Source organism: Acyrthosiphon pisum, chromosome X (genome assembly GCF_005508785.2).
Source record: "Acyrthosiphon pisum isolate AL4f chromosome X, pea_aphid_22Mar2018_4r6ur, whole genome shotgun sequence".
NCBI lineage: Eukaryota > Metazoa > Arthropoda > Insecta > Hemiptera > Aphididae > Acyrthosiphon > Acyrthosiphon pisum.
Window position 1 is genome coordinate 47804277 of NC_042493.1, and position 12548 is coordinate 47816824.

General features: G+C 29.3%; 2 protein-coding genes across 2 annotated transcripts; one reads left to right on the forward strand and one right to left on the reverse strand.

Annotated features, from left to right (window-relative positions):
• Window positions 1-4156: 4156 nt before the first annotated feature.
• LOC100165872 (pre-mRNA-splicing factor ATP-dependent RNA helicase DHX16) lies at window positions 4157-10740 on the reverse strand. Its single transcript, XM_001943027.5, has 12 exons — window positions 10525-10740; window positions 8141-8324; window positions 7751-8069; window positions 7575-7691; window positions 7325-7504; window positions 6966-7257; window positions 6610-6896; window positions 6399-6539; window positions 6117-6335; window positions 5925-6055; window positions 5094-5418; window positions 4157-5021 (listed from the first exon to the last, which is right to left on the reverse strand). The coding sequence occupies exons 1-12, from the start codon at window positions 10631-10633 to the stop codon at window positions 4710-4712; spliced, it is 2616 nt and encodes an 871-aa protein (XP_001943062.1). The 5' UTR covers window positions 10634-10740; the 3' UTR covers window positions 4157-4709.
• Window positions 10741-10777: 37 nt separating this feature from the next.
• On the forward strand, window positions 10778-12195 carry LOC100569660. Its single transcript, XM_003244135.4, has 2 exons — window positions 10778-11178; window positions 11378-12195. The coding sequence occupies exons 1-2, from the start codon at window positions 11119-11121 to the stop codon at window positions 11930-11932; spliced, it is 615 nt and encodes a 204-aa protein (XP_003244183.1). The 5' UTR covers window positions 10778-11118; the 3' UTR covers window positions 11933-12195.
• The last annotated feature ends 353 nt before the right edge of the window (window positions 12196-12548 follow it).

Below are 12548 nucleotides of genomic sequence, written 5' to 3' on the forward strand. Positions count from 1 at the left end.
GTATATTTTGTAATACATTTATATTGCTATTAATTATTATAGTTAATTTATTTCAATAGGTAGTTTGCAGTTTAGTTTAACTAGTAGATATATACATTAAAGTATTTACAGATCAATGGGGAAAAAGAAATAAATTTATTCACGAATCCCATGAATTTTTTAATGTAATATGTGGCAATTATATACTTACCTATATATTAATAATATTATGTCCTTTATATTGCCTTAAATGAATGAGTTATTCATTTATAACATAGAGAAAATAATTGTTGAAATCAGTTGAACTTAAAATGAATGAAACCCGCCACAGCGAAGAAGATCGTATCTCTGTTTTCACTAATTTTTTTTTGAAGTTAAAATGCAGCATATTGTAACCATTGTAAAATTGTATGGTTCCCGTTGGTTCCCACACTAATAACTAATGCTAATTCAATAGGTAATAAAGGAATATAGGTATAGGTAGGTACTCGTTGAAATTGTATGTATTATTATTTTTTTGTTTTTATAACATTGTTCAATATGACAATATATATAATCCATCATGAACCGCTATGCGCAAGTTAATTGTATAGACCCATGGTGACATGAACTTTGTAACGAAATTGTAGAGGTAAAATAATTTATATTAGGTATTATATTTATTTTAATTTTGTATGTATTCAATCATCAAAAAGTATACTATATTTTTTACCAAAACAATTTCAAACTGTGAAATTATATTTTATAAAGGCTGTATACCTATACATTATTTAATTTATACTAACTTAAATAAATTGAACACAAAATAATTCTATCTAATAATTAATAACATAGTATGTTCATGCGATTGGACTCTAGTTATGATATTAATTGTACACGGAAAATAAAATTACCAATGTAAAAAACTTTTTTTATTTGTAAAGGGGCCTTTTAAAAATGATTGTACTGGGGGCCCAATCATTAGTCATAACGACACTATGGTCAATCAGAGACCTTTGAAGTGGTTTTCTTGAGAGCTGACTTGGCATCCATTGAAGTTGGCAGTATGATCCTCGATGCATAGGGCACATTTGGCGAGGCTGTTACGGTCTTTGCTATACCTAAAACCTACATATCCGAATGGTGATTGTCACTGCAAATTTTGACGCATAGAGACTCATATAATGGAAATAGTTGTACGTGTATAATTGGTAATTATGACACTGTGGTATGGGCTACGACTGTTTTTATGTGGTTTCTCAATTAAAATTTACTAGGTACTCTAAGCTTAGACGTTTAGTGTTAAGTAGCGATGTTATGTCGTGGTTGTCCTTATTATTATCATCTTGCGGGAAAAATGTTTAACTTTGTACCTATTTAAGTTTTTTATTTCACTTTTAAACAAATAATATTATGCATATATTATGATTATATATTAAACCTACTAGTATATTTTCGTTATAACAAAATAATTATTCATAATAAATGTGTAGGTAGTATGTTTTACACTGTCGTTCTTAACTCATTGAAATACATGTTGTTTTTTTTTAGTCAGCTTAAGTAGTAAAGCGTATACCAGAACAATTTAAACTAGTACTCCAGAAAACCTTAAAGGTACTCACTAGTCAATTTTATTAAATCTCGGGCTATACAATTTCGTTTATTTACAAAACTGTGTTCTGAAATGGGAAGTGATCACATTCAATTGCTTTTACATACGGAAGTGAAATGGCTCTTTCGAGGAAGAATGCTTAGCAGGTTATTTGAACTCAAAGATAAATTGACAGATAACCTGTGAATAACAACATTGGCATACTTATCAGACATTTTCGATCGTCTCAATGTATTAAATTTAAGTTTACAAGGTAAATCAATATAAACAGATTTTCAATGTATAACAAAATTAAGGCATTTATTAAGATAATTGAAATGATAAGCAATAATATTTCGAATGAAAACCTAATTTGTTTTCCTAATTTGTAATAATTTGTGACAGAACACAAACTCAAAGTGGAAGATGATCTAATAAAAAACATAAAACACCATTGTAAAATGCTAAAAACAACGTTTGAAGAATATTTTAAAGAAGATTATTCTGAATTTTTTTGGATAAGAAACCCATTCATTTTGGATTTGGATGACATTCCTAGAACACTAACTAACAATAAAAAAGTCTTTGATAGAATTGTCGTGTGATGAAAGTTTGAAAATGGAATTTACTAAATTAGAATTGGGTGAGTTTTAGATAAAGATCAAAAACGAATATCCGTTGATGTCTAAAAAAGCATTGTAATTTTTTTTTTATTGATTTTGAGCCCGGCCACTTCAGCCATTAAATGTTGTGTTATTTTTTTTGTTTGTTTGTTTGTACGTTGTAAGTAGGGGGATGGACGGTTGAAAACACGTAGGTATTGTATGTGTGGCAAGGATTCGTTGCTAAAAATCCCGGGTGGTCATCTATCCGGGAACTAGCAACGACGGCCATTACGTACACTCAGTGCGTTTCCACAGTTGAATGTACGCACTGCGCCACACCAAGCAATTTCAAAATCATCAGTGGTACGCGAAAAAAAGTTTGAAAACCGCTGTGTTTTTTAAGTCCTTAGAGACAAAAATCTGTATACTTGAGTAATGTACTTAATTCAATGTCAAAGGTTATATAGTGTTATATTAATATAATATATTAAGAGGACACTAAGGGGCACACGGTCAATTTATTTGTTGTTTTCGTCTTACAAATTAACGCTCAGGAGAACGCGTTGAGATCTGTTAGTCTAAAAATTAGAATGAATCGATCCATTATGAAATTTGATAGAATAAGTACATTAACCTTTTTTGTATGTGGGTTTTTTACGATAGTTCAATTTTTTAGTACCTAATTATGCGTATAATATAATATAGCGTAAATTAAAAATGCTCACAACTCACTTAAAAACTGAATAATCGTAAAAAAGCGATACACAGATAATGTTTTCACCATCAAGTTTCATAATAGGTCGATTCACTCTAACTTTTAAACTAAGCTAAACGTAGTCTGATGAGCGTAAATTTGCTATGTTAGGTACACACTTGTAAAACGGAGACAGCACTATGCGGGTGGCGTCCTCTTAATTATGATAGAAAAGATTTAAAAACAATAATCTATTAATTGAGCGCAGATAATATTTTACAATTGTTGCAAACAAATCTTAATAAAACAATCTGTATAAATAAATAAATAAATAATACCTATACAATCAATAATATAAATATTTCTTTGTACAGCAATACAGCATGTATAACGTATACTATACCAAATTGTAATAGAAAAATAAAGTGGGTAAGTGGATGTCACTCCGCTGTACAGTAGGTTACAAGTGGATCACTGTATAATGGATTCATTCAAATTTGAATTCAATGACATCATATCATTGTATACGAAAAACGATTCTGAGCGGAGATGGTTTGTCAGTCTGGATAATTTATATTGTTATTATATTTTATTGTAGACTGTAAGTTGAATTAATATTATAAATTACAAAAAAATAACAAAAATTGTTATTTTTATTTTTATTCGTTTGTATGGTGATAAACAATTGTTAGAAATTAAAACCATCTTGATCCAATTTGCTAAAAGATAAGATAGTATATGTTGAAATCAAAGAACTCCTTCTGATAGAAATTTTGAATACAGCATAGAAAATAATAATAAACACCATTGTAAAATCAATAAATCACTCGCTCTGCTCAGAATCAAAAAGTATATTAAAATACATAATTTAATAATAATAATAAAACAACAATTATTATTTTAAAATAATCCAAAAATAAATTATGAAAATTAGGTTATTTAATTTTTTATCTCATATTAAACTAAAAAATAGATACATTTCAATACATTTTTTTACTTTCAAACATCAACATACCTAGTTATTCTATATTTCCCTATTATTTCCTTCATTAATAAATATAGTCGGTATCATCCATAACAACAGAAAAGAGATCTTAAAAATATGTCATTATACTTAACATTTTTTTTATATATATGTATATACATTTAATGTGTTAATTTAATAATTTTTTACCCAAAAATGTTTATTATTTTATTATTATTATAATTTTATTCATATTTATATTTTGTTAATTTACAATTTGTTTAGTTTCCAAAAACTGAAAAAATCACATACAAACTAAAGAATTATTTTAAAAAGCAACAATTCTTTACTGATTAAATGTATCAATATACATTTTACACAATTACACTTGAACCATACTAAATAGTAAATACCATTAACACGGCACCGCGAATACTAAAATATCCAAACAAATTTTCGCAATGCTCAACGAATAAAGCTGTAACTTATTTTCATAGATAATAAATATATTATTTTTATTTCGATACATATAATATGATATATAATATATATCTTAAATAGTGGCAAAAATTATAAAATAACTAATAAATGAGAGGGTTATTTTGGAGACAGAAAATTATTAATGTACCTAGCTCCATCCATTATATATGTGCTAAGATTGTGATACTGTAATTTTAGTAATTTTATACATGCAGAATATATTTTGCCATAACCTTAAAATTAAAGTTGTCACGGAATTACGACCGATGTGGTGGAGTTGTTATGGAAAGTACAGACTATATACAATTTAAATACATACAACACATTTTAAGCTTAAAGATAGCTTTTATTATTATTATTTTTTTTTTTAACAAAATTTAACAAATCACATACTTAAATATTTAATTAATTTATACTTTAATTATTCGTTTTTAGTTCAGAACTTGTTTTTCCTAATGTCTTGGGTAATTTTTTATTAGTAGAGTCTTCAAGTTCTCTGTCTTGATAGTAATGAGGAGCTACTTCACGTAGCCATTTACTTTCAATCTCCGTCACTTGCCTCATATATTCTTTAGTTGTTAATACCAACTCATGGTATAAAACCCATCTTGGAAGTTCTTCAAATAAACTGCTATTTGGATGAATAATAACGGTTTGATTATGTTTAACAGTGCGATAATGACCTTTTGACAATCTTGCAATGTGATAAAAATAACCAGCAGTTATGGCCTTAAACAAATAAAATATATTTATGTAAAAATTCAAATTTCTCATGTAATTTAAATGTGTTAAATGTCATACTTTTCTAATATTAACAGTTTCGGATGGATTTGATACTATATCCATTTCAACACGTTGCATTAAACCAACTAATTGATCCCTTACATCCCTGGCTCTACGCATAGATCTATGTTGAATGTAATTTTCATAACACCAATTTGTACTAAAATCTGTATTGGCCCATTGATTATAAATGTTTAATAAAGCTAAATGATCACCACCTTGTGAAAAAAAATTTTTACGAGCTGTATCAGCTAAAATTAATTTATCTTTGGGTCTGTAAAATATAGCGCTATTTACATTTAACATTGCTGCTATGGTAGCAATTTCTTCTGAACATTTATATCTGAAATTACAAAATAGATAGATGATAATTTTTTAGAGTATAAAAATACAATTAAGATTATAATTTAAAAATCAACATTAATTTTGTCATTGTAAGAATGATTAAAAATAATAATTGACCATTGTAAATTAAAATATTTTTATTTATTTATATATTTTTATTGTATTTTTTTTATTGGTCTTGAGCCCGGCAACTATGGTCATTGGCTATTGTAGGGAGTTACGGTTGGTAAGATTGGATTGGTTGGTTGGCAACATGTGTATGTGTGGCAAGGTTTTTGTCATTAAGAACCCAGGTGGTCACCAATCCGGGAACTAGTTGCAGCTGGCAATGCATACTCTCAACCACTTTGCATACTGATTGAAGCCACCGTGCCACGCCAAGCCACTGTTTTGTTTTTATTTTGTTGCATTAATTATAGTAGTGTTATAATTATATATAACTCTTATTATCATATAATATATTATTACCTATAAATATGTTTAGTACAAATTAAAGATACTAACTTCTCGGAAGCCAAGAGCATTTTTGCCATCATTGGGTCTAATGGGAATTCAGCCATACGACGTCCTAATTTGGTTAATTCACCCTTGTGATTCAATGCTCCCAATGCATAAAGTTGTTCCAATGCAAGCACCTTTAAAAATAAGGATTTTTTTTAAAAAAAATTTTAGATTTCATAAATTAAATTAACTTACTAAGGTTTCATGCGGAGGAGGATCTAAAAAATCAAAATGTATTAAATCGTGAATACCAAGAGCCTTTAACATCAACACAGCATTTCCCAAATTAATTCTTTGAATTTCTGGAACTGTATTGTCTTCAAGTTCACTTTTATATGCCCAAGCAGTATATAAACGAAAACATTTACCAGCAGCTACTCGACCAGCTCTTCCAGCTCTTTGATTAGCACTTGCCTAAAGTATTAACATTAATAAAAAATAGTATAAATGCAAATCCATCCTATACAAATAACCTACCTTTGATATTGGTACAACTATTAAAGATTCCATGCCAGTACGTGAATTGAAATTATTTTGTTTACAAAAACCCGGGTCAATAACATAAATAATATTGTCAATTGTTAAAGAAGTTTCTGCTATATTCGTGGCTAAAACAACCTAAAATATAATTAATAATATTATTATTTTTGATTAAATTTATAGCTAAGAAATAAAAATTAAGAATTACTTTTCTAGCGTTGGGAGGTGTAGGCTCAAAAATTTTGGCTTGCATCTCAGTAGGTAAATTACTATAAACTGGTAATACAATCAGTTCTTTGATTTGAGAACCAAGTCTACGAACTCGCTCTTGCAGTAGTTCGTTACAAGTTTCAATTTCTTCCTGGCCAGTTAAAAAGACTAGTATATCTCCGAGGGGCTGTGTTACATGTATCTGTAATATAGATACAACACATGCATCTATATAGTCTGCCTCAGGCGCTTTTGTGTAGTATATATCCACAGGGAAACGTCTTCCTATAACAGACATACAAAATTAGATTTAGTATTTACACAAAGAAATTATAAAATTTAAACAATGTTTACCAGGTATTCTAAAAATCGGGGCATCATCAAAAAATTCAGAAAACTTCTGGGCGTCTAAAGTGGCGCTAGAAATTAATAATTTCAGATCTGGTCTGAATCGTATAACATCTTTTACTAGACCAAATAAGATATCGGTATGAAGGGTACGTTCATGAGCTTCATCTACAATCATCACACTATAAGACTGTAAATCTGGTTCAGACAAAAACTCTCTATGCAATGTTCCATCAGTCATGTATTTGATTATAGTTCGCTCTGAAGTGCAATCTTCAAAACGTATACTGTAACCAACCTAAAATTGTATCAAGTGTCAATATATTAATTTGAATTTCTTTTTAAAATATAATTAGATTGTTTACTTCATTTCCAAGTTTAACCGACATCTCATCAGCTACTCGAGCTGCAACTGACATAGCAGCAACTCTTCTAGGTTGAGTGCATCCAATTATTTTATTATTTTCTGTGAAACCAGCTTCATGTAAATATTGGGGAATTTGTGTTGTCTTACCAGAACCAGTTTCACCTTCAATAATAAGTATCTAAGTAAAATAAAAAATTTATATTTTAAGGCTTAATTAAATGAAATGTTAATTCAAATAAAATTATTACCTGATGGTCTTTAATAGCTCTTATTAGATCTTTTTTGAATTTATATATAGGCAAACTCTTTTTTGTCTCTTCTATGTTAAGTTTTTTCTTTTGTTTTTCAGTAATTTCCGGTTTTTCCTTAAAAGAAAAAAAAAAACATTAAATATAAATTATTTTGCCAAAGGGTTTTAACATACATCTTCATGAGTGCCAGGTAAATTTGCAGTTTGGATAAAATCTATTTGATTATCAATCAATAATTCATATTGTTCTTTTTCTTGTCTTTTAGCACCAAATTTATAAACAGCAGAAGACATTTGTTCTTCTTCCCATTTTTGTTGTTCAGTAATTGGTGCCTTATCCACTTCCATGTCATACTCCATCTGATCATCTTTGATATCTTGGGGCATCCTATAGCGTTGAACATTTTCAAGTTCTCTAGCTTTTTCATGTTCCTTAGCAAGACTTAATAACTTCTTTTTGTGTTCACGATCAAAAATTTCACGTTGCGATAAGCTAAATAAAAAAGATTAATTTAATAGCATATTTTACAGTCTAAACCATGTTAAATTATAGCAAAAACTTACTCTTCAGCATCAAATAAATATTCATCGTCTATGATATCGGCTTCCAGTTCCGTAACCTTGTCATCTTTTCTTTTTTCGAGATATTTACGACGAGACTCAATACGCAGTCGAGGAATGACCATTTCTTTCTCACGTTCATTTTCTATTTTCAAACGTTTCGCTGCTTCTTCGTAAGCTTTCTTATCTAACCAATTAATCAATGAATTATACATTTTTTCATTAAACCATAAAAGCCATGATATTTATCAAATAAATAGGTTATTGTATTATATGTAAATTATACATTGGGTTAGATCGAAAATTATTTTTACTTACAGAATATCTACCATTATTTTAAGTTTTCATTAAATGTATTATATTCTATTAAAATGATTTATTTAAAATTAATTGTGTGTATTTTAGGTTCTGAGCTTAGCGAATGAATGTATTGTGTTTACAATGACGTATGTTTTTTTTTTGTCTGTCATCAACATTTGAGGTAATAAAAATGCTTTGATTTTTGACCTCAGCATATTTTTTGATGAGAAAATGATTCTAGTAGGTACTTTTAAAAGATCAACATTAAAAATGCAGGGTAGTTTTAGAATGCGCCAAGAAAAACAAAAAAAAAAGTGAAAAAAAATGGTAATTCTACACAAAACCAATTTTTTAAAAAACCAATTTAATTTTTCTGGTGTAACTCAAAAACTAATAGCTGTAGACCCTTCAAATTTTCACCAAATATTTATATAATTATTTTCGAAATATGGTAACATTTTCAAAATATTTTGAATCTTTTTAAGATATTTATAGCCTTGATAAATTTTCTTTAAAATTATTGCCGATAAAAACTTTTTCACTAAGTAAAAATGCTTGAAAATGTAACGCAAGGGTCCTCATAAAATTCTTTAATGGCAGTTCAAAAATATTAAAGATACATAGGCACAATCATTTTTTATATATATTAAAGGTTTAAATTTTGACAAAAATTTGCCAATTATTTTACAGTTAGAAACTCGTATAAATTTTATGTTGACATGGCTAACATTAGAAATTTTAATAGAAGATTCCCCACAGTTTGTTCTACATTTATCAAACAAAAATATTTCACACCGGAAAGTTACACTATTTATAGCCATAAGATATTAAAAAATTTTTTTAAATTATTAAATTTGATTGTTTAAACATTTTTGCCAGGATGCAATGATTTATCTTTGAATTCAAATATAACACATATATTACAATGACATAATCGAGAACTAGTCTACAGCAGAGTAGTACCCACTTTTTCACCTTTTTTTTAAATGTATTTTACAGTATATATTTTTACAAATAAGTACTTCAAAAATAAAATTTGTGTTTTTATTAAGTTAAATACTTAACATAATTAAAATTGTTAATATATTATACATAATATATTACTATTTGCGTAGAACAGGTAAATTAAAAAACATTTAAATATTAATGCAACCACAATCTTGCAAATACTTATTTATCTTCATTCTTTACCAACATTATTCAGTATTAAAATAAATAAAAATGCAAGTTGTCATTTTAAACATAGATGTTAGGTTATGTATAGAGTATTTAAAATTATATAAAATATAAAATTAATTAATGTACCTACAAATATCCATTATGGTAAATTAATAATCGTAATATGAGTAAAAACATTTTAATTGAACATTTATTTCAAAGTTCCCAGACATAAATATCTAATATTCCAAAATAACATTCCGAATTGTTCCCGAGACACAAATATAACATTTTTCATAATTCTATTTAAATATTTTTCTTTTTGTCATGCCTGCATCAAAAGTTTAATTTTAATGCCGGTTGAATTTTTGGTAAATTACCTATTTACATTTAACGGAGAGTAAATGTTTATTTTACGATATGCAGACAGTAAAGTGAAAATTCCGCTAAGCAGCGGGTAGACAGGTTAATGTCCAAATCAGATTAATACACATGAACAAATTATTATGTTGGTGAGTTACGCCCGTATTCTGCTATATGAAACAATTTGGAGATGCCTAGAACAGCAAAAACAGTTCACTATTGATTGTCATAATATCGAGAAAAAAAAAGCTTTTTCGGAAGCGGCAGACTAAAAATAGTAAGTGTGGCTCAGGCAGGAAAGCAATTTCAGTCTTGTACGAACTGTAACCCTGCCTGCGGCTTATTCAACAAACGTTGACCACGACTAAAATAGCTTAATACCCAGATTGCCCCACACAGTGTATTATTGAAATGCATAAGTAACATTTATTAAGTATCGGATAAATAAACATCTGATACATAAATCCCGTTATAAATCATAAACTTTGTATTTTGTCTAATAGTTTTATTTGTGTAATTGACATATGGACTTTTAATACAAATTTAATATTATCTATAAGACTTACCAGATCGAGGAATAGCAATATTACGAGTTCTGTCTTTGTCTTTTCTTTTGAGCCTTTCGGCAAATTTATCACGTTCTCTACGATCCTCGTCACTGTCACTAGAAGCCATCGTAAATCTAATTACTTGACAAAAATAAATAAATGCTCAGTCAATAGTTTTGTGAAAAATTAAAATTTATAACGTACGATATCGTAATTTTTATGTTTATTGTTTACACTTTACACTGATAACTTCGGCGGCTAAAATTGTTATCCCTTTTTTCAGGTTAACCGCCGTACAGTGATAACGTTGATGGCGGGCGCGCGCTTATGCTATTCAAAATTACAATATTTTACTGATACAGTGATACCTGCAGCCACTTTTACAGCCCTAATACAGTGGTTACCAGAGGTTAGGGTAGTACCTATAAAAAACTAATAAAACCTTACCTAACCTCGAAAATTCGAGGTTGCTACGGAGTACGGACAAAGGTACAACGAACGACTCCAGCACTTCGCAAATCGCAGGACACCAATGTGTTGTACGTGTTGTTTCAATTTGACCGTCGTTTTTATTCAGTTTGTACCAAAAATTGCACAAATAGCATCCGAAAAATGGCAAAACCGAAAACAAAGAATATCAAATACGCACAACGCCTAAAGGAATTGAAAGAAGTACGTACCTATTATATTGCAGTACATAATAAACGAGATAGGTATCTTAAAGATAGCCAACAGGTCTCGTCTTACGGTCTACAGATAAATATTTCGTTTTAAGACACAATAATTATTATTGTGTTGTTTCTAAGTGTGACTAATTTTATACTACTTTTTTAATTTATTTTAACTATTTTTTTCTGTCTCCATTTTACAGAAGTTGAAACCATACCGCAACAGACAGACTGTAAACCTACTCCGGGTGATCACAGGATCATCCTCTAGATTTTTGCATAAGTACTGGGAAAGCTTAGAAAGTGTGTTGACTGGGCAATACAGTCCTCAAGTTGTCATACAGAGAATTCAAAGTGTAGTTAACATGATCCTTGAGAATGGAGAGTGCACAGTGAGAGCAGCCCACTCCAAATCGATAGAACACAGTATGGTGAGCGGACAATTTATGCACATTCATATCGACTCCAAAGCAAACGTATCTGACAATGTGACACATGTTGAAACTGTCTCCAAAGCAAATGAGGTTGACAATGTGAGACATGTTGAAACTGTCTCCAAAGCAAATGAGGTTGACAATGTGAGACATGTTAACATTGACTCAAGATCCAGCATGTTTGCAAAAGACGATGTGCTTGGCAATGAGACACATGGTAACATCAACTCAAATTCAAATGTGTTCGACAATGCAAACGTGACCAACAGATTAAGACACTTACATATTAAAAGTTGTAATCCAGCATGTTATAATAGGTTATAGAAGAATGTATTTAGTATAATATATTTGTATTTGAGTTATCATTGTTTCTTAAAGGCTCAATTAACAGAGAGCGGGCTGCCATGGTGTACGGGTACACTGACCGCAGCGAGCAGCGGTCCGGTTGTATTATTTTACAGTGCCCGCGCAGGCAGACCGCTTTCTGTTTGACTGAGCCTTTAAAATGCTTATGAATAAATTAATCAATGTTCTAGTACTGCTAGGCAGTAGAACCATTTTATTTTTATTTTTTACTCAAGTTTTATACAAACAATATCTTAATTAATTAAAATAAAAGTATTAATTGTAATCACAATATTTACAAATACAAAAATTACTTTGGAAAATTACTCAGCCTAGATTTGTTGATTGTTTTAATGAGGAAACTATTTATCGGTTCTTTAAAATACAATTCATCTACCAATAGTATTCTATCTAAGGAGTAAAGAATACTCATAGTGTGAAGTCAGTCTGTCTTTTTTTTATGTACAATGCTCAAGTAAGAGGGGCTCAACGTCATTGGCTCTATAGTTGCGGCACTGGTTCTACCTACCTCTCTCCGCATTGTAATAATAACATCAAGCAAGTACTTATATGAAATTAATTCAATTAAAACAAC